Source organism: Oryx dammah, unplaced genomic scaffold, assembly GCF_014754425.2.
Source record: "Oryx dammah isolate SB20612 unplaced genomic scaffold, SCBI_Odam_1.1 HiC_scaffold_9, whole genome shotgun sequence".
Taxonomy (NCBI): domain Eukaryota; kingdom Metazoa; phylum Chordata; class Mammalia; order Artiodactyla; family Bovidae; genus Oryx; species Oryx dammah.
The window spans coordinates 47,127,581-47,150,358 of NW_024070193.1; the positions used below are offsets into that span (position 1 = coordinate 47,127,581).

The following is a 22,778-nucleotide window of genomic DNA, read 5'->3' on the forward strand; positions in this document are numbered from 1 at the left end:
TGTTTTCTGGCAGCCTTCAAATGCTATGAATACTGGGTCACTTTTTTTTTTTGGCATGGCAAATCAAGCTCTTTTTTCTTAGGGGAAAATACTATCTTTACTCTGTTCCTATTTATCCTGGATACAAGAAGAGCTGTAAATTTTCTATAAGTTTAGTTGCCTATCACTCTTGACCCTCAAATTGTTGATTCAAACTGGTTCTCTTGAATACTTGGAGCGTCAGCACACATTGGCTGCTCAATACAAGTTTTCCGGGCTTCTGGGTTAGGGTAGCCAAATGCTAGGGTAACAGGAGTGTGTCTGAACCCTCTTGGCTGTTTCCATATCTTGCTGTCCTATGGGAATGTGGTTGGGGATGGGAGGCAGTGTAGAGAAGTCAGGAATTCTGGTCTGAAAATGCTGCCCAGAGAGTATCTCAGAGGGTCTCCTGGTGTTGTTCTCCCTGCCGGCCCCGTCCAGAGGAAATGCCCCACCAACCTAAGTGTTAACTTGTTGTGAATGTTTAGCAAATATTGTGCCAGGCACGTTAATGGGAGCGTTGTTGTTGTTCACTCACCTAATCGTGTCCACTCTTTGGGACCCCATGGACTACAGCAAGCCAGCCCTCCCTGTCCCTCACCTTTTCCTGAAGTTTGCCCAAGTCCATGTCCATTGCATCAGTGATGCCATCCAGCCATCCCATCCTCTGATGCCCTCCTCTCCGTCTGCCCCCAATCCTTCCCAGCATCAGGGACTTTTCCAGTGAGTCATCTGTTCCCATCAGATGACCAAAATACTGGAGTTTCAGATTCAGCATCAGTCCTTCCAACACGTATTCAAGGTTGATTTCCTTTAGGATTAACTGGTTTGATATCCTTGCTGTCTGTGGGAGCATAGAGGAAGGTAAACTGAGGATGGGAGGTGACTGGATTTACTCCCTGAATCTGTGTTTTTGCAGGGGATTGTGATGCCCACTCGAGCTTGAATACTGTTGTGTCAGCCTCTCAGGCAGAGAAGGCTCTCAAGCTGCTGCTTTTTGTTTAAGCCACAGTTGATTTGCAATATTGTTAGTGTCAGTGTGCAGCTTCAGATCCTTTTCCATTATGGATTATTACAAGATATTGAATACAGTTCCCTGTGCTATACAATAAATCCTTGTTGTTTATTTTATGTTCAGTGATTTGTGTCTGTTAATCCCAAACTCCTAATGTATCCCTCCCCACCTTCCCCTTCGTTAACCATAAATGTGGCTTCTGTGTCTGTGAACCTGTTTCGTTACTTAGTTGACCGGCATCATTTTCTTTTGACCCCACGTGTCGGTGACATCATAGGACACTTGTCTTTCTTTGTCTGATGTATGTCCCTCAGTGTGACCGTCTCCAGGCCCATCTGCTCTTTGCTGCTGTTTTATCCCCTCATTCACTGCAGTTTTGGTGTGGGCTCCTACGCCCACCTGGGGATGGGAGAGGCCAGTGTGTGAGCAGGCCAGCCTCAGAGGACCAACAGCTGCCTCTGAGCCTGTGCAAGGCTCTGAGAGAGTCACTGCCCTGCTTCCCACTCAGCCACACAGTCCCTGTGGAGGTGGGAGCGGCTTTTCCACAGGCGTCCAGGCTTCCCTCCAGGGTCTGACCCTCTCAAACTCGGCACCACTGGCATCTGCAGTGGATAACTCTTTGTTTGGGGAGCTCCTGTCCTGTGTGCTGGAGGGTGTTTAGCAGCATCCCTGGCCGCTGTTTACTCTGTGCATGTCCTGCCCCCAATAAGTTGTGACAGTGGCCCCTGAGGCACAAAAACCACACTGCCCCTCCCCCTGCTTTGAGAACTGCTAGTCTTACCTGAGTGACCCCTCAGTAGAGGTGGTCCTGGGCGAGTCTGTTCTCAGGAAGACAAGCAGTGGAGAGGTGAGTGGTATAACCAGAAGGAGCATGGGGTATGGGGCAACCATGGCTTTGAATCTTGGCCCTGCCAGTGGCTAGGCGTTGACTTCCCTACCCCTTCTTCATTCCCAGTCTTCTGTAACCAAAAAAAAAAACAAAAACCAAACAAAACCAAACAAAAATCACACACCCACAAACATTATTTTCATAAATGACTTTTACTTCTTTATCATTTTTCTTGACAGTATTTCTTGGCAATGTGCATATAACATGAAGGCAAGCATACTTTCAGAAGTCATCAAAGATATGGTCCTATTGGCCTGATTTTCTTAAACCTTTAAAATATTTTCATTTATAAAAATTAATCTAAGTATAAATATTGACACTGAAGATCAAAATCACTTGATGACAAAATAATTCTTCTGGAACTATAACATATGCTTATGGATTTTAATAGTAAATTAAATCTTTGCACTTATTTGGCACAAGGAAACCTTTATAAAAATTCAAATGCCATAGAGCAGGCTTCTTCTTCTTCTTTTTTTTTTTTTTGCAAGGCTTACACAGTACACATTTTTGTCAAGGAAAACTGAATATTTTAACACTGTAACACAACAGTAGTTGCTTTTCATGCCTCTTAAAGAAAACGCTCTATTTGGAACTCAGATCTTTTTTGTTGTGTTTTAAAATTGTGTATTTGTTTGCTTTTAACCACGCCAACAGAACAAAAAGCCAAAGATTTACTTTATTTCAAAGGACTCATTTCTGTTGGATAACACATACACAGCATCAGCAAGGAGTATTACTGGAAGATAGACCCCCATCAGGAATGGATCGTAACACACATTTCAGCAAGTCAGGTCTGGAAATGTGCACAGCAGCAAAAGAACATAGAAGTTGAAAACAACACAGAATGAGGCTTTGTCAGGCGTTCAAATTATACTTAGCTTAAAGGTCTGATTGTGGCAAATTAATCACTCTGGCCCTCAGTCTCCTCATCCGAAAAATGAGGATACCTACTGAATAGGGTTGCTATAAGGATTAGAATGATAAGTTTATCGCCTCCTTCAGAGCGGCCCCTTAATAAACATCAGTCATGCTATTCCTTTACTTCCCATCTTGTACCTTCTTCCTCAGATTCAAAATATACAAGGAGAAAATTTTAAAAAAGGTTGCTAATACTCAATTAATTGAGTGAAATTCCAATTCCATTTGCTTTTATAAACACACTCTGAACAGTCATGCATTTGAGACCACACAAGGGGAGTTAGCTTCAACTCTTGCGTCTGTTGAATTCATAGTTTGTCCTTGCTTTATTCAAACATGCAAGTTTTCTCAGGCTATTCCTTAACCATTTTTATCTTTAGGGTCATCTAACTACTTCAGCTGAGTATTTACTGGGAGGTAAATTTTGGAGTACAGCATTTCCTTGTGTGGTTGTATTCCGCAATCAGCCAGTTACCTAAAACCTCATTTAGACGCGGTCATTGCTAAACCACATCTTACTGATTCTGGACAATGCACTAAAGTTAAGCCAGTGGTGGGCTTTCTCAGGCCCCTCTCCCCTTCAGAGTGGGGCGACTCTCAGCGAGTCCAAGGAAGAGCCCTGAACTCTTGATGAGACATTGTTTCAGACAGACCTGGGCATGGCACGGGTGAGTGAGAGCTTTCTGTCCTGTGGCTTCCGACTGAAAAGTGATGTGAGGAGCTGGTGGTGTGGTGGCGAGAGGCCAGCAGGAATGAGGCAGCTAGAGGGAGACTTTGATAGCTGAGGGCTCCCCAGGTTAGACATTCCCCAGTGCTCACTACAGGGGCATTTCACTTTTCTCCTAAGCATTTCTGGGACAGACATGCCTGTGAGAGATGAATAAGAACTGATGACTTAAATGTTAATACCCTTCCCTCCACTGTCCCCTGACCCCAGCACTGTATTTTGGGACAAATTGTTGACATGTAATTCTAGTTGAATCAAAAGGGTAAAAATAAAATAAAATAAAGTCTTCAAGACAACACACAGTAGCAAAGTGAACAGGGAAAGGATGCATCTTGAGAACAGGGAGCTCTGCTGCTGGAAGCCAGCGTCTTGGTTTTCTGTCTTGGGTTCCCCTGGGAGCCTAAGGCAGAGAGTAGGCAAGACCTTGGTGCTGACGTCTGGGTCTGCTTTCTGGCTGAGGTATCAGGACAGCCCTGTGCAGGGGTGCGCTGTGGCCGCCCCAGGCCCTCTCCTCAGGTGGAAATCCGTACAGTAATTAGATGGCTGTTGGGTCAAGGCACTGTCGTGTACGGCCGGAGGCAGTGGGTCACTGGCAGTGGAGTTCCATGGTGCTAATACATCACAGCAGACTCCAGGGTGGGCTCCTGAGGTGAGAAAACGAGCAAATGCAGTCAGCCACTTGGGGAAAGCAAGGCGAGGCCATTAACAATGTCGGCTGCTTTTTTATGTCACAAAAGGTATGCATGCCCATTGCCCAGTGAAACAGTTCACAGTACTCAAAATGTGATGCATTTCTTACATGAACTTTTAATCCATCTGAAATTCATTTTGGTATATGCAATAAAACAAACTGATTCCCTTCCGACTACATCCCATTGGCTAATTTGCCAAGCACAGTTTTTGTTGTTTTTTTTTTTTAAATTATCTCTACCTTCTCTACTGGTTCCTAAGGCTTAAAAAAATCATAAAACAGATTTTCATATGTGCCTGTATCTATTTCTGAGCTTTCTATTCTATTTCATTAATCATCAATTTCTTTACAGTTTTTAATTTATTTAAAAATCTGGCAGGAAAACCATTTTAACGTTGCAAATTGCCCTTGTCTATTCGTTCATATTTATTCCTAGATGAACTTTAGTTCCAAGAAAATCTCACTAAGAATTTTATGAGAATTAGATTAAACTATAAATTAATTTAGAAAGAAATGATTTTTTGTGGGATTTATTAGTCACTATCTCAGTATTAAAGGTCTCATTGCATTCCTGTAAAATTTATCTGGTAATTTATTATTTAAAGTACCCCTGCATTTAATTTGCTAATATTTTATTTAGCATGCCTCACCTCTCTGAAGAAGCACTACTGTTGTGTGATTTGTATGTGTCTGTGTGTGTAAGTGAGCATGAAGATGTATACAAACTTACCAGCCCCATCAGGCTTTGGTTGTTGGGGTTTTAACAGTTTCAAAACATGTGAGATTATTTTGAGGACTGGGGTCACAGAGAGTAGTTTTATACTTTCTACCTGTGGGAATTTATTGAGGCTTTCTTTGTAGTCGGTATAAAATCAGTTTTTATAAATGGCTCATTGATGTTTGGAAAGAAAGTGAAAGGTCTGTTAAGTATAAAGTTAGATATGTTTTTTAGATATATTTATTAATTAAAGCTTAATAATTACACTATTCCAAATTATCTAATTTGTACATATTTCTGGTATACTGGGCTTCCAAGGGCTGATAAGAGAATTTTAAAGTCACTAACTGTGGCACATTAAATTGCGTTGTTTGCCAGTTCAAGAAAGGCTTGTGATTTCCTTTATTTTATCAATATCTAAACATGCTCCCTCCCTGTTTCTTGTGTGTGCTTCCTGCCTTGGATACTACTTTGTTTGAAAGTAGCATTCCTGCCCTTTCTTTTTTGTTTCCATTTATTTAGCAAATATTGTCTATCCTTTCATTTTTAACCTTTCTGTGTTAAAGTTAATTAATTAAAAAATATAATTTACTGAGGTGAAATTCACAAACATAAAATTAACCATTTAAAAATGAACAATTCAGCAGCATTTAGTACATTCTCAATGTTACATAGCCACCAGCTCAGTCAAGTTTCAAAACATACCCTCACTCTACAGTAAAACCTCTTATCCTTAAGCATTTCTTGCTATGCTCCCTCCTCAGAGCCCCTGCTGCTGCTGCTGCTGCTGCTAAGTCACTTCAGTCATGTCCGACTCTGTGCAACCCAACGGCAGCCTATGAGGCTCCCCCGTCCCTGGGATCCTCCAGGCAAGAACACTGGAGTGGGTTGCCATTTCCTTCTCCAGTGCGTGAAAGTGAAGCCGCTCAGTCATATCCAACTCTTAGCGACCCCATGGACTGCAGCCTACCAGGCTCCTCTGTCCGTGGGATTTTCCAGGCAAGAGTACTGGAGTGGGGTGCCATTTCCTTCTCCAATGCATGAAAGTGAAAAGTGAAAGTGAAGTCACTCAGTCGTATCCGAGTCTTTGCGACCCCATGGACTGCAGCCTACCAGGCTCCTCTGTCCATGGGATTTTCTAGGCAATAGTACTGGAGTGGGTTGCCACTGCCTTCTCTGAGCCCCTGGCAACCACTTATCTATGGAAGGTAATTTATTTATTATTTTTAAAATAATTTTAAGAGAGGGGGACCTGGAGCTTTAGTCTCTTTTTTTGTTTTATTGAAGTATAGTTGATTTACGATGTTGTATTAGTTTCAGGTGTATAGCAAAGTGATTCAGGTATATAGGCGAGCTTCAGGCTCAGTTGCTCCAGTCGTGTCTGACTCTGTGCGACCCTATGGATTGTAGCTCGCCAAGCTCTTCTGTCCATGGGATTCTCCAGGCAAGAATATTGGAGTGTGTTGCCATGCCCTCCTCCAGGGGATCTTCCTGACCCGGGGATTGAACCCAAGTCATGTCTCCTGCATTGGCAGGTGGGTTCTTTACCACTAGCACCACCTTGGCAGCCCAGTTGTATGTATGTATATATATTTCAGACTGTTTTCCCTTATAGGCTGAGTACGGCTCCCTGTGCTATACAGTAGGTCCTTCTTGATTGTCTATTTTTATATAAACTAGTGTGTATATGTTAATCTCAAACTCCTAATTTAGCTCTCTTCCCCACCCTCCGACTTGCCCCTAAGGTAATTTATTTTTAACTGTCTTATTTATAACAGATTCCTTCCCTGGCCCTAGTGGTCTGCCCTTTTCGAGTAATAATGCATCTTTTTAGGTCTTTGCAGTAATGGCCAGGAGCCAGGTAATTGGACTTTGGAAGGTTGGGGTAATGGCTCGCCAGTGCAGCGAAGGCAGTGGGCAGCGCAGTTGCCATATGGTGCCTAAGAGATGCAGTAACTTGTTATTCAAAAGAGCACGCCCTCCACTGTGCCATTTCCTGGTGTCTGTGTGCTCAGGACACAGGGACAGCGCGGGGGGTGGAAGGGAAGGGAGCAACGGGTGATGCATAACAGGCGACCAAATAGGTTTGCCTGTGCTTCAGTCTTGTCACCAGCCATCTTCTGCCCCCTCAGCAACATCAATATCCCCGGGGCAGTTCAGCCGGATCTTTACCTCCCACGTAAGCAGCATCGAGCATTTGCAAAATTCTGAAGCATATGTTGGTATAATCCCTTAGCCCTCTTACATGATCTCCAGGTTTATGCAAAGTATCCATTATCCCTTCCTTTGCGATATTTATCGGCAGCTGCTGACTTTTTTGTAGGAACACAAGTAATTAATGGCTAACAAGAAATTTAAGGAAGAGTGAATATGAACCAAAAGCAGAATAAAAACTTGTACAGCTCAATCAGACCTTACATTTTGTCTACATGTTTTTATTTCTCTTATATTAAACCTGGTTCCTAAAAGGAGCTGGAGATTTAGCTGCGAGAATGTATTCATATCCCCAGGAGTTTAGCAATATAAGGAACCCTGTCATTTAATCAACAGACCATGAGATCATGTAGGAAGTTCTGACTGGGCATCTACAGAAAGAATGGCTGCAGAATGGAGGTGCCATCAATAGTGAAAGTAACTGGCATTAAGACAGAGATGACTTACTATCAAATCCTTGGGGGTGCTATTCCTTTCTTTAGTCCCGTTTGTTGAGGAGTCTTGGAGAATGAAGTTGCGGTTAAATGTTTTAATGGTGGTTGTTGAAGACGCCTCAATTTTTTCAGCTAAAAGGAAACACATAGGAATAAGTATCATCTGGAAGCTGGATTGATGGTTAAGGAAGAAGGAGCAGCTGTCCAGTCTACCCAGACTTTTGTTCTAGACTTGGCATCTCATTCTGGGTCCATAGGTCTGACTGTGGAAACATTTTGTTCTGTTTATTTATTTTGGGGTAGATCAAATAAACCAAGGCATCATTCATTGGTGGCTTTCTGGCAAAAAGGTAGCTTGGAGATAATCCAATACAGTCTACTAACTCTTATTTGCAATTCTGAAATATAAAAGGCTCAAAAAAAAAAAAAAAGGCAAATCTTTATCACTTTGGAGTCAAAACTGCCTAATGGCAAAACCTGACGTAAGCTGACAAGTGGCCGTTTCAGTTCCTTGTCCCACCCACAGAGCATGAGCATTCTCATACTTGGCTGCAGGGCTACTGATGTGTTTATCAGACACTACACGACACCACAGGGAGGGGGCTGTCAGGAAGCACACAGCACACAGACCACATTACCTTTCTAATGTCCAAATGATTCTGAAACACATATAGACCCAAGGCTTTCAAAGTAAGAGCTCATGGATCTGCAGTACATTTTAATTGTTTGGAGCTCCGTGGAATATAAAGTAGGCATTCAGTAAATGTTTGTTAAACAATGAAGGGTAGAGCCAGGACTCAAATATGTATCCACCGACTTTCTACTCTTTTACTTGGTAGGTCTAAATTTTTAGTTTGGCATCCCCACTCTGTGGCTTCTGAATCCAGGGAGATGGTTGAAAATGACCAGTAGAGAAGGGTGACCATCAGGGATATGTGAGCACACGCAGAAAGCATCTAACTCAGGGCATCTAACCCAACTTAGAGGGATTCCAGTAATGCCAGTCCCCATCCCAGCCCACTCTGACAGCATCCTGCTGCAGGCACCACCACTCTCTCTTAGCCCATGAGTGATGGTCAGAAGTACCAGGGAGTTAATGTCCCTGCCCAAAATAACCTTCAAGCAAAGACAAGAGTTGAAAAACCTCATCTTCCTAATTCTTTGAGCAGGAAAGTATGAGATACGGTTAATACTGTCTCCCAGAAGTCCCCATCAGGGTTTAGCATCATTTGCACAAAGAAGCAAACTATTAATACTAATCAAAGTACACTGTATTGGCTTAATTTCCTTCCCTGAATCATTTCTCTCTTCCCATATCCATGTTTCTTGAAGTTACCTCCCACATCACATCCTTGTCCCAGGGCCTGCCTCTTGGAGGAATCCAGATCAAGACAGACTCTCCACAAGGGTAATTCAGGGTGAAAACACCTCATGAGATCTGGTCCTCAAACTCAGATCTCTGAGTTACTCTAAGTGAATGAGTCAGGCTTGATTCTTGGGTGGCTCTGCGGTCTGATGTAAACATACCTTTCACCGGTGGAGCAGGCAGTTTCCTCCTCTGCTGCCTCGATGTATCTATGGTTTGTACCTACAAATGGAACACAGGCATCAGTACGCCTTTGTGAAGCCACAGGTGTTTTATCTTCTGCATTTTCCATGTCATGCGGTATGCCAGCAGATGGAGCGAGGGACAAACTCACCTGGTTCCTTTGCTTCTGGTTTCGTTTTCTGGTGAGGCGCCCACAGGGTGCTATATTCAACCCTGCATTGGTCAGGGCTGAAATCCGGCTCTCGATATCAGAAATCTTAATGCAACAGAAAGACAGAATCAGTAGGCACAATGTCCAGGAGGAGAGAATCTTTATTAAAAGTGTTATGAACCTATAGAAAACAAATCTGCTTTGATATATGCTCATTCATTCATTCATTCAACTTCCACCAGGCACGTCTCTACCTGGTACTGTAGTGAAGAAAATAAACCACGGATCCCTCTTTGTAAATTCAATTTTCCAGTTGTTAGCTCTAGAGCATGTCACCCCTGTCAGAGGTCCCTGAGGGATAAATGGAAGCCTAGGGCATGATGGGAACCCTGGCCCGGGGCCACCGGGCTCAGCATAGGGGTGGGGGTGCGGTCAAGGATGGCTTCGCTGGGAGGCAACACGCTGTGAGCTTTGAAAGGCAAGTAGGAGCTGGAGATCCACCTTCCTTCTTCCATGACTCCGAGTTCAAAATCGCAGCACCAGGTCTTAGGTGGGAGGCCGAGCAGCAACCTGATTCAAGTCCGTTTCCTCTATGAACAGGCCAAGTGGCTTTGAGAAACTCCCTCCAGTCTCTGGGCACTGGTTTCTTTCACTATAACATCGGAAGGTGAGAAGGAGCTCAGATTTCTTCTCCAACAATTTGTCTTAAGGTAGATACAGAGAACAAGAGTCCACTCAGTGCTAGGAAAGAATCCCCGTCCGTCCATGTCCCCAGGGGTGAAGAAGACATGGTCCCTGCTCTTAGAAAAGGGCATCACTGTGTGCCATCACCATGCCGAGTGCTTTAAATATGTGAACTCACTCATGCTTCGGTCATAATCCTGTGATGCAGGTACCGTCCTCTTGGTTTTACAGACGAGGAAACTGGGGCTCAGAGGGATGAGTGATGCACCCAACATCTCAGAGCAGAGCTCAGAATTAATGCCAGTGCCCATGCCTGCACCATGCTGCCCCATCCTCAGAGCCCTCCTGCCAAGACCTGGCATGGGGGACACTGGAGGAGGCAGGAGGAGGCCGGCAGACCTGAGGGAGGAGGCTATGACGCAGCCTGAGTGTGCTGGGGCATCAGACCAGAGATCTGAAAGCGGGCCCAGCCCAACGTGTGTGCCCTCCACCCCGACGTCTTCACTGCCTTCCCTGTCAGTTGCTCAGTCATGTCTGACTCTCTGTGACCCCATGGACTGTACCCAGCCAGGCTGCTCTGTCCATAGAATTCTCCAGGCAAGAGTACTGGAGTGATAGCTAGGACATGGAAGCAACCTAGAGGTCCATCAGCAGATGAACGGATAAGAAAGCTGTGGTACCTATACACAATGGAATATTACTCAGCCATAAAAAAGAATGCATTTGAGTCAGTTCTCATGAGGTGGATGAAACTGGAGCCTATTATACAGAGTGAAGTAAGCCAGAGAGAAAAACACCAATACAGTATATTAATGCATATATATGGAATTTAGAAAGACGGTAACGATGATCCTATACGCAAGGCAGCAAGAGAGACACAGATGTAAAGAACAGACTGTTGGATTCTGTGGGAGAAGGCGAGGGTTGGATGATTTGAGAGAATAGCATTGAAACATGTATATTACCACATGGGAAATAGATGACCAGTGCTAGTTCGATGCATGAAGCAGAGCACTCAAAGCCAGTACTCTGGAACAACCCTGAGGGAGGGGCTGAGGAGGAAGGTGAGAGGGGGGTTCAGGATGGGGGGACACATGTGCACCCATGGCTGATTCATGTCACTATATGGCAAAAACCACCACAGTACTGTAAAGTAATTATCCTCCAATTAAAATAAATTAATTAAGAAAAAAAAAGAATACTGGAGTGGGTTGCCATTTCCTTCTCCAGGGGATCTTCCTAACCCAGGGGCTGAACCTGGGACTCTTGCATTGCAAGCAGATTCTACTATCTGAGCCACCTGGAAAGTCCATTGCCTCCCCTGTCCCTAAGCTATTTTGTGCTGCATAAGACAAATTCTAATTCCGCTGTCATTTACTGAGGGCTTCTTTGGATGAAGCCTATGGGGAAAGCTGCTCTAGGAAATGCAGAGAGAAGGTCTGAAAGGGCGGCAGATATGGGAGATGCTTCCCCTATCCCAGCAGTCTTACTCAGAGAAGGAGGAGGAGGCAGCTAAAGGCCAGGACGGTGGCAGCTGGTCAAAGAGCACTAGTGAAGCTGTCCAGCAGCCAGTCCCCATCAGGGGCCACTGTGCAGCCCTTGTCCCTCCTTGCCCCCCAGATGCCTTCCTATTCTGATTCCTCAAATTTCACACTGAGGAGGGCATTCCCTTGGTTTAGAGATAAATAGATTGCTGATAAACTGTTGTCAGTCATTAGCAACTGGTGTGAGTGAGACACCCACACTCTCTCCTGGAAGCGGTTTTGATGGAGGGATTTGCTCAGAGGGCTCTGCTCAGAGAGATCCTCCCCTTGAAGACAGCAAGTTGCTGATCTCCTGATTTGCCGACTGCCAGGCTCTGGAACAAGAAGGGTTAATTTTTCCTGCTTTAGTCCATGGGCAAAGGATGAAGAAAGAGGAAAGGAGATTGCTGAGGGTGGTTTTGCCTGCATTTTATCTATCTATCTATCTATCTGCCTATCTATCTATCATTTTCTGTCTAATTGTGTTCCATTAATTCCTAAGACTGAATATCCAGGGACCCTTAACCTCACTCTTAACAGAAGGGGATGACCATTTCAGTTCTGAGTTTTCTGGGAGCCAGAGCAAAAAGATCAGTGTAGGACTCTGTGTTCACAGATAAAGACCAAGTATTCAGGAGAACAGCTTTTCCTGGTATTAAGAGTTAAGAGAGACTTTTCCCAGGAATGCTCACAGAGGTGACCCTGCAGGACACAGTGGCCAGCTGTTCTTAGCACCCTGCCCCGTGGATGGTCCTGCAGTCTCCTTGAGCACCGGGCAAGCCTGTCCCAAAGGTAAACTCCAAGGTGAAAGTGTCCCCAGAATCTGACCTAATCTAAGAACATAATTCAGCACATCTACCCTCCAGGCTGGCTTCCCTGGTGGCTCAGAGGTTAAAGCGTCTGCCTGCAATGTCGGAGACCTGGGTTCGATTCCTCAGTTTGGGAAGATCCCCTGGAGAAGGAAATGGCTACTCACTCCAGTATTCTTGCCTGGAAAGCCCCATGGACAGAGGAGCCTGGCAGGCTATAATCCACGGGGTCGCAGAGTCGGACACAACTGAGCTGCTAGACAACAACAACAAGGCACATTCAAACACATGGAAAATAGATATTTTGGATGCCAGGATTTTCTGCCATAAAACATGGCTCCAGTAATTCCAGCCTAGAAAAATTTGGAAGCACAAATAACTAATTATCCAATAAAACCCTCCCAGTCATCCATAAACAATATTACTTCCTGCCAAGCCATTTGAGAAATATTTGCTGCAAAATACACCCCCAGAAAACAAATGATTTGATTCTATTTTATATCACACTGACTATAAATTGATTAAATGTTGAGGGGCATTTGTGGGAAATGATTTTTATTTGAGGAGAGTTGCTCTTCAGCCATTCTTGCTGGTAATAGACAGTCAACAGTGCTGGTCATATGTGATGAGCTCATTCCCAGGCCATTCCTAGCACAGAACTGGTGCCCTTCCATTCTCAAGAGTGCTTAGTGGTATCAGCAGTTGTGATTTTTGACTCTTTAAAATAGAAATATTTATTTAAAAATAATTATCACCCAAGACTGTCATCGTCTCTGTCCAGAGATGGTTTCTACTGATGCCCATTCTCCAAAGGATGCAAGTTTTGAGATGCAGGGTCTACAGAAATATCAGTGACCCAGGGATCTACACTGAGCTTATGCTGCGGAGACCAGCATTTTTCATGGGTCCTTGAATATGCATATGTCCACAGACCCCAGTCTGAGAATCAGTTACTTAGTCGACAGTTGATTCTGATCCAGAATCAGAGGCCAAGAGGCTATCCATGAAAACTGCAAACGAGCATCTTCAGAAAGTTACAGATAATATAGTAGTTAGTTCTAAAACAGCCACATTGAACATCATGCAAAATACTGGTCTAAGAATTCTACACTTCATTTTTCATTCATTTATTCCTCTCAATGTTATTGGGCCCCAAACCCATGTCTGGTGTTATGTTAGGCACTAGACTTGTGGTGTTAAGCTAGATAGCCAGAGTCCTGTTCTCAAGAAACTTTCAGTCTATCATGGGGAACACTGGCATCAAATAGGTAATCAATAGTGTGGTAAAGGTTAGGGAGGCTGGTCTTGGGGTGGGGTGGGAGCCTCTATAGCAAGGGTCAGAGAATTTGTCAAAGAGGAAGATGGCATAGGTTTGGAAGACATATATTATCAAGGCTATAATTCGGGGAGAGGAGGGCTGCACTTTGAAAAGGAGGATTTGGTGGCATCCTGGGAGGACCATCCTGGGAGGACCATCCTGGGAGGGCTTCCCTGGTGGCTCAGATGGTAAAGCATCTGTCTACAATGCAGGAGACCTGGGTTTGATCCCTGGGTTGGGAAGATCCCCTGGAGAAGGAAATGGCAATCCACTCCAAAACTATTGCCTGGAAAATCCTATGGACAGAGGAGCCTGGTAGGCTACAGGCCATGGGGTCCCAAAGAGTTGGACACGACTGAGCGACTTCACTTTCACTTCCCTTTGGGAGGACCATGTCCACGAAGTCTGCTGGAGATGGCAGGAACGGACAGATACAAAGGCTTAGAGACGACTCTTGTGGGAGATGAGGCGCCCCTCTTTTTGCCTCCACCTGGGCGTAGAGGAGAGCTCTTACCTGGGTCTCGGCGTGATGGACCTGGGCTGCTGCTGTGGCCACTTGGTCCTCCAGGTCTGCCAGCTCGGTCTCATCCGTGCCGCTGTGGATGCACCGGGCGGCATCCTCTAGCTCACTCAGCTGGCCTTCAAGTCCATACACAGTGCCTGCAGCCAGGTACACCTGCAGAGAAGGCATGGCCTTTGAGCTCAGGCCTGTGGGCCCGGGACTGGTGGGGCTCTTTCAGGGAATGCCACAATTCAGGGGAATGAGAAAGAATTAGACTCAACATTGGGAAAAAGAGACAGGGAATCCCCCATTTATAAACATTCTTTACACGTAAGTGGTAACATAAGGTCTTGCCACCCCCTCACTGTCAGCCACACCTCCTCTTCCCCCAAGCTTTCCTGCAAGAAAAAATAGTTTGCAAATTCTAAAAATATGATAAAATTGTATAAAAATACATGAGATAAGCTACATAAATGGTGAGTTTGTCCAGCAACTATAACAACCATAGTATCAAGACAGAGGGAACAAGGAGAAAAACTCATGATGCAGTTTTTCCAATAAAAATTTTGGTTGGTTTTAGTAATTTAGTTTTCCCAATTTAGTAATTGAGAAAAATTCAGAGAACACAAAAGAGGTGAAATTAATTTAAAACAATAACAAATTTTGAGTGAATCCTCTCTGAACAGGTACTATTAGCCTGGTTGAATCAGGTAAAGGGAATGAAAAGGAATCTGAAATTTGTAATACTTTATTTCTGAGAAAATAGGATGATGTTGAGAAGCATGTACAATCTGTTTAGTGTAAGACAGCTGGTAGTGAATCCGCCTGCAATGCCGGAGACCTGGGTTTGATCTGTGGGTTGGGAAGATCCCCTGGAGAAGGGAAAGGCTGCCCACTCCAGTATTCTGGCCTGGAGAATTCCATGGATTGTATAGTCCATGAGGTCACAAAGAGTCGAACACGACTGAGTGATTTCCACTTTCACTTACACTGAAAATTAAAGAGAAAATAAGATAAAGTAATTTGAGGGAAAATTAAAGGAAAGATTACTTTGGCTTATGAGTTTATAACGTGATTCTCATAAAAGTGGGCAAAGACTCCAAGCTTCCGCTGCAGGGGGCACGGGATTGATTCTGGGCCAGGGATCTAAGATCCTGAATCCTGCATACCATGTGGCGAGGCCAAAAAACAAAAACACAGGCAAACAGAAAATAAATCGCTGGAATAATTCAGGCCGAGGGATGCCGGACAAAGTGAATGAAACAAATGCCCCTTCAGCCTACTCAACAATGTGATGAAACAACGGACAACGCAGGAACCAGATGTGTCTAGAGAAGGTAATTAATTAAAGAGAGATTCATGAGGTTTAATCAACGTATATAAAGCTCTAAACATGGAGAAGGAAATGGCAGCCCACTCCAGTATTCTTGCCTGGAAAATCCCTTGGACGGCAGAGCCTGGTAGGCTGCAGTCCATGGGGTCGCAAAGAGTCAGACAGGACTGAGCAACTTCACTTCACTTCACTTCACTTCAAACACGTAATCACAGTCATTTTGAGTTGATCTGAATGATATGCACCGCCCCTTCTTTAACGGTTCGTTTAACTTGAGGTAAAAATATAACAGAATTAGGCAATCCAAGAGCCGGCACGTAGATCACTTGTACTGAGTGATGCTGAGTGCTGACGAGGAGGGCAAAGACCCCTGAGATACTCCAACTCAGTCAATTCCTTGGCATGATTCATACATCTGTGTGAAAACTGGCAATTTGACAAAACTTTTCAGTGTGGAACGAATGCAAGTGCAGTGTGATGAAAGCAAATTTGACTGTGAACCAGCAGACACAACTAGCTGGGCTGTGGGAGCTTCCAGCGGTGACTGCGTCTGGCGTCACTCCGGGTGATTCACCGCTCACACCGGGCTCATACATCGAATGTCTGCTGGCCACCGCCCTATTGCAGTTTGCCCTTAGTGTCATATTTCTTTATTACAGGAGAGTATTAGAGAACTTCAGTTTCTAAGAGATCTTCACAGTTTAATACGGCCATATGTTCTTCATCTTCAAAATGAGAAAAACTTAATTTTTGTCCGAAGAAGAAAATGATGAATATTTCAAAGCTATTTGAGGGGAGAAAAAGCTGTGAGGTTGAAAAATTACAGACAGAGAAAGAGGAAAGAAGAAGGAGGAGAAGAGGAAGAGAAGGAGGAGGGAGGGGGAGAGAGGAGTAAGAGCAGAGAGAAGGCCACGACCGTTTGAGTTTGGATATCATATTTTTGGTACCCACACCCAAACGGTGAGTTTATTTTGATATGACCATTTAAAACATAAACTGAGAGCTTTTCACAATGAACCAAAATTTGTAATCATGATTTAAATAAAATGAAGAATTTCAGTGTGTCAGTGGTTAAACGTGACTTGACATAAGGTCTCATAACCTTGATATTTCCAGAAACACGGAAAACTAAATGTCGTCATACCCTATAGCCATATCAGACTCAATAGCATCTTGTTGTTCTCTCGCCAACATAGGCATCCACCAACATTCCTTATTTTCTCTGCCAAGACAAAGCAGTATGAAATCGCTCCAAGTCCTCAGCAAGGCCAGGATGTTCATCTTTTACTCTGTGTTCCCTGAGAGCCTGCTTTCCCGGCACTAGTGGGGTGGGGAGGTTCCGCGGTTTGGCACTGACGCCCGTTCCACAGGAACTTACAAGCACCTGAAGGATTAGAGGAGGGAGACGATGGTCATGACGGTGATGATGATCATGACGGGTATTTACTGAGCCAGAGGGCTGGTGCCAGATTTCATGCCTTTATCCACCCCGCCCTGCGACGGTTGTGCTCAGTCATGTCCGGCTCTTTGGGACCCCATGAACTGGAACCCACCAGGCTCCGCTGTCCTTGGGATTTCCCAGGCAAGGATACTGGAGTGGGTTGCCATTTCCTCCTCTAGGGGATCTTCCCAACCCAGGGATCGATCCCCCGTCTCCCACATCTCCTGCACTGCAGGTGGATTCTTTATTACTGTGCCACTGGGGAAGCCCAATCTATGATTACCATGATACTTAACCTCAATTGGAATGTTATGACGATTTACAGTTCAAACTTTGGCATAAAGGCACTAGAGTCACTGTGGTTACAGACGGACATGATACGGGCTCTGTGGCCAGGCGGAGATAACAAAAATTAACATGCTATGTAATGAAAATGTTATTCTACTCTTAAAAATAACCCATTTGAAACCTGTTAACTTGGTATTGCTTGCTTAATTACGGTGCACTTTTGGCAAGAAATATGGTTACCACATCTGAGCACTCTATGTCCCCTCCAAACTCTAGCCACTGATGCCTGTGACCCCACTGACTGGCTCCTGGTTCAACAAGCCTTTCTTAAACCATTCAATGGGCAAGAATAAGTGTTTCATTAAGGAAGGACATTATGGTCAAAGCCCCTAGGATACAGAACATTAAACAGATTTCTTATTGTAGAACTTCTCAGAGTCTTTAATGTGCTAACATGTATCTCAATTTTCCTAGAAAGAGTTTATGGGTTTCTCAAGCTATTTGACCTTAGAGCATCTTGCTGGACTTGGCTTCCATGAAATACACGTTAGGGGACTAAGGTTAAACAGTAGCAGATAGGATTTCTTTTCTTGTTCTCTGAGAGCAGAGAGCTATGATCACTTCCAGAAGTTCTGCCTCACCTGTGCTGTGGGGGCTGCTCAAGGGCTTTGAGAAGGAAGATCAACCTCCTCTGCCTGGTCTTAGATTGTGGGGCAGAGGGGGGTGCCCCTGTGGCTGCCCCACTGTGCCTGCTACCACTAATTGCATACTACAGAGTATTCGGTATTGCTGAAAGTCTTAGGGCAGAAGTGAAAAACTAAGATCATGGCACCCAGTCCCATCACTTCATGCCAAATAGATGGGGAAACAATGGAAACAACGACAGACTATTTTCTTGGGCTCCAAAATCATTGCAGATGGTGACTGCAGCCATGAAATTAAAAGATGGGTGCTCCTTGGAAGAAAAGCTATGGCCAACCTAGACAGCATATTAAAAAGCAGAGACATTACTTTGTCAACAAAGGTCCATCTAGTCAAGGCTATGGTTTTTCCAGTAGTCATGTATGGATGTGAGAGTTGGACTATAAAGAAAGCTGAGCACAGAAGAATTGATGCTTTTGAACTGTGGTGTTGGAGAAAACTCTTGAGAGTCCTTTGGACAGCCAGGAGATCAAGCCAGTCAATCCTAAAGGAAATCAACCCTGAATAGTCACTAGGAGGTCTGAGGCTGAAGCTGAAGCTCCAATACTTTGGCCATCTGATGCAAAGAACTGACTTCATTGGAAAATACCCTGATTCTGGGAAAGATTGAAGGCAGGAGGAGAAGGGGACAACAGAAGATGAGATGGTTGGATGGCATCACCGACTCCATGGACATGAGTTTGAGAAAGCTCCGGGAGTTGCTGATGGACAAGGAAGTCTGGCATGCTGCAGTCCATGGAGTCACAAAGAGCCCAACACGACTGAGTGACTGAACTGAACTGAAAAGGAAGTTGAGACTGTTCCTCCACTGGCTCTGTGGCTGGGAATTATGGGGTACCCCAGGTGGTCTCTGTCAGAGGAAGATCTTTAGATGGGGGTGTAATGGTGAGGGAGCCCACTCATCCTGCCCCCTCACAACCCTGCATAATCCCACAAGGTGGCCATGGTGGGTTCCCCCATTCACACCACAGGTTGAGAATGGTCAAGCTGGTTATTCTCTGTTGACCCCTAGATCCATTTTCCATTCTTCTCTGCTCTGTTCTGTTCTCTGTGAGGGTGACTGATACAAACTTTACCATCAAGGATCCCTTGCTGGCAGGGATGGGGTTCGCCAATGAGAAGATCAAAGGCAGGAGGAGAAGGAAGTTGTAGCCTCCCCATCCCCTTTCCTTTCTGGATTCCATGGAAATAGCTCCCACTAGGGGATGCTTTTCCAGGCTCCAGCTCTCCCTGGGCTATAATGGCCTGGGAGTGGTGGCTCCTTCCTCCTACGGCTACTCTCTGGGCACTGTAGCATCCCTTAACCTTACCCAGACCTGAGTCAATACTCTCTTCCTGAAACTCTCCTCTCCCAGCCAGACCCCTACAGGTACAGTAGTCCCCAGGCATTCAGTCTGAGAAACTGAGTCTCCACTGTGTGTGTGCAGGGAAGGCTGGCACTGGTCTGAGGTTCCTCCCACCTTTAGGTGAGACAGAGCTGACTTTACAACCAGGCAGCAGGTTAGAAGTGTCAAAGTTAAGAGACAAAGGAAATTCTAAAATCCCGTATTTGTTGTTGTTCAGTCTTGTCCAGCTCTTTGCAGCTTCATAGACTGAAGCACGCCAGGCTCCCCTGTCTTTCACTACCTCCTGGAGTTTGCTCAGTCTCATGTCCATTGAGTTGGCGATGCCAGCTAACCATCTCATACTTTGCCACCTCCGTCTCCTTTTGCCTTTAATCTTTCCCAGCATCAGAGTCTTTTCCAATGAGCCCATGCCCTACTTCCCCCAACTAAGTGGATTAACAAGGCAGTTCATGAAACAGATTTGACATGTGGATGTGACATATTTCATTTTATGTAGCTCTGAAATCTTCATAAGTCTACATAAAGGTGGACATTCTCTTGCAAATCTTCTCTTTTATCTCAGAGTCTTGGTCTGCAGAGGCCAGTGTTCAGAAAGCAGACTAAGTGTTGCCATTTCTATTTCTGCTGGTCCCTGGGCTCCTTGGCACAAAGGAGAAAGGCAGCAGAGGGATGAGAGCAGGAGCACTCTTTAGAACACAGACAGACAGAAGCCCTGGTTTAATTAAATCAGCTGCACCCAGAGGCCAGTTTAAGAATCAGCTCTGCCCTTCTCCTGCTGCTCGACTGAATTCCATCCTGGAAACAGTAGAGCAAGCGACCTGCCCACGGCTCTGTGATCTGGGGAACTGAAGAGATAAAGAAAAAAATCATCCCTTCCATGACTCAAAGACCCACAGAATTCAAAGGAACACAGATGTAATAATCTCTTTAGAGGTGAAATTTGAAAAGCTGGACGGGGTAGGGAAGGAGGTAGAAGTAGGCAGTTAACTCTTTGTGAACAGAGAGGCATCTTAGAGGGTCCGTACAGGGAGCAGGGAGCTGTAACCCCCAGCCTTCCACTGTTGGCCTTTCTGACATCCTGAATCAGTGGCTAAGGGGATGAGTTTCGGACTCAAAGTGTTAATGCACCCACGAAAAGAAACACGATGTACAATAAAAGGATCTTACATATGAAAACTCTGCCAAGGCCATTGTATTTTTCAATACACTCCTTAGAGGAAAAGAACAAGGCATGCTGTCTTTGCTTTCAGTGTGCCATGGGGACTGGCCGTTGTCATTTAAATCTGGATTATTTCATGCATTGTAAGTTTTTTGATACCATACTTTGTAAAAAGAAAATTCATCCCTTCCTGGCTAACCACATCTTTAATCTTTTCAACTCTGTGTGTGCAGGATTAGGGCTACTTGAGGACGAACAGCACCTGAAAACATTGTTACAGGCATGTTTAAAGAACAGAGACCTGCACATTAGAAGTAAAACAGTGCTTTTAAAAATGTACCATATCCATCCGATGTAGTCATGTATTGGGCTTCCCAGGTGGCGCTGGTGGTAAAGAGACCATGGGAGGGGCCAATGCAGGAAACAAGAGCCTCAGGTTTGATCCCTGGGTCGGGAAGATCCCCTGGAGAAGGGCTTGGCAACCCTCTCCAGTATTCTTGCCTGGAGAATCCCATGGACAGAGGAGCCTGGCAGGCTATAGTCCATAGGGTTGCCAAGAGTTGGACACGACTGAAGCGACTGAGCTCACAGGCACGCATGCAATCATGCATCAGATAAGCATTTCTCAGGCACCTCCTCTGTGTCAGGCGCAGGACCAAGGGTGAGGGCTATCGATAGGTAAGGCAGCAGGTCCAGTTCTGTGGGAATTTATATATCTGGTTTCCAACTTAGGCATGACTGTGCCATAGTCTTCTCTCATGCCCCCGCTAAGATTTGGCAATGTCTGGAGACACTTTCGACTGTCAAATCTCGGAGGGTGCAGCTTCCAGCATTGAATGGGCAGAGACCATTGGATGCTGCCAAACATCCTATCCTACAATGTACAGGACAGCCCCCACAACAAAGAATTATCTGACTCAGAATGTCATTGGTGCTGATCTAATGGGAGCTATATGAGTGAACTGAAAGGGCCATGAAGTGAGGCAGACACATGCGTAGGTTCTATGGGAATCCAAAGGGAGAGAGTCTTCCACTTTTCAAGTAAAACTAATCTGGCTTTTTTTTTTTTTTTTTAACTTTGAGTCATTTAGATTTGTTGTTTCAACTTCTAGCAAAAAAAAAAAAATCTTTCTAATAACATTTCCTGGTTTCTGAGAATGCCACTCATTAGAGCATCTCCAAATTAGGGTTGATTCTGCGGGTGGAAAGATAGAATAACCTGACTGGCTTTGATACTGGGACTATGCCAACTGTGATGGTAATGGTAGGACAGAAAAATCCATTACAAGCAGACCCGTCTGTGAAGCACGGCAGACCAGTTGCAGTAACCTAAGCCCTGTTGGCAACCACTCTTACTCTCTGCAGTGGCACTGGCAACATTCCACATGGATCCCCACAGATCCCTTATATAATTTCTGCTCACTGCCCTCCCTACTCTCAAGCTGGCGTGTGCTTTTGGTTCTAATAACTCAAACCTCTGCAGAAGACTACCTTTGAGCTACTGTAGACACTTTGAATGTGAAAGTGTTCGTCACTCAGTCGTTTCCTACTCTTTGGGGCCCTTTGGACGGTAGCCGGCCAGGCTCTGCTGTCCATGGGATTCTCCAGGCAACAATACTGGAGTGAGTTGCCATGCCCTTCTCCAGGGGATCTTCTTGACCAGGGATCGAACCTGGGTCTCCCGCATTGCAGGAAGATTCTCTACTGTCTGAGTCACCAGGGAAGCAGACACTTTGCCTGCATGCAGAGAGACTGAGGTGCCTGCTGGCGGTAGGAAGGACGGGTTTCTTTGCCTTAGGTCAGGACAACTCTGAGATGCAACTCACACTCCCGGGAGTTGCCTGCAGGTTTGGGCTTACTCGCTAAAGTCATAGCTTTGCTTGATTTCTTCCCTCTCCCTACTCCCTTATAAGTAAGTCTTCCCTGAGAGCACTTCCCTACTAAATCAGTTGCATAGGAATCCTCATCTCGGGGTCTGCTTGCGAGGAACCCAGTCTAAGACCCTTCTGAGAATATATATGCTACAGCAGTGGTGTGTCTGTGTCCTCGGCCTCTGCAGTGAGTTACGTCATCAGCTCCTCCTTCACACATGTGTGCCCTAAGCAGAGCACATCCACATTGCCTTACATTTTCCTCCAGGGAAGTCAGCTGCTCATCCAGTCTCGCTTGGTCTGTCCCAAGAGGAAATGTCCCCTTCTCTCCATCAGGAGGGACAGGCGGGAACTCCCAGGGCCCTGCAGACTCAGCGATCAACTCCTCCGTGGCGTTGATGACTTTCAGGACTTCTGTGGAGATGTTGCAGAGAGAAACAGCAGAATACTTCTGTTTGGTCCAATAACAGAAGGG

The 22,778-nt window shown here is 45.1% G+C and overlaps 1 protein-coding gene across 1 annotated transcript in view; it reads right to left on the reverse strand.

Moving 5' to 3' along the window:
• Positions 1–2,055: 2,055 nt before the first annotated feature.
• The window catches only part of LOC120867792 (myosin VIIA and Rab interacting protein), a 221,453-nt gene continuing 200,730 nt past the window's right edge, over positions 2,056–22,778 (reverse strand). The window contains exons 12-17 of the mRNA XM_040246181.1: positions 22,560–22,754; positions 14,176–14,337; positions 9,328–9,432; positions 9,155–9,215; positions 7,641–7,759; positions 2,056–4,214 (exon numbers count right to left, since the gene is read on the reverse strand). Coding sequence (XP_040102115.1) covers positions 4,182–4,214; positions 7,641–7,759; positions 9,155–9,215; positions 9,328–9,432; positions 14,176–14,337; positions 22,560–22,754 — 675 coding nt within the window. The 3' untranslated portion in view covers positions 2,056–4,181. The remainder of the gene's footprint in view (positions 4,215–7,640; positions 7,760–9,154; positions 9,216–9,327; positions 9,433–14,175; positions 14,338–22,559; positions 22,755–22,778) is intronic.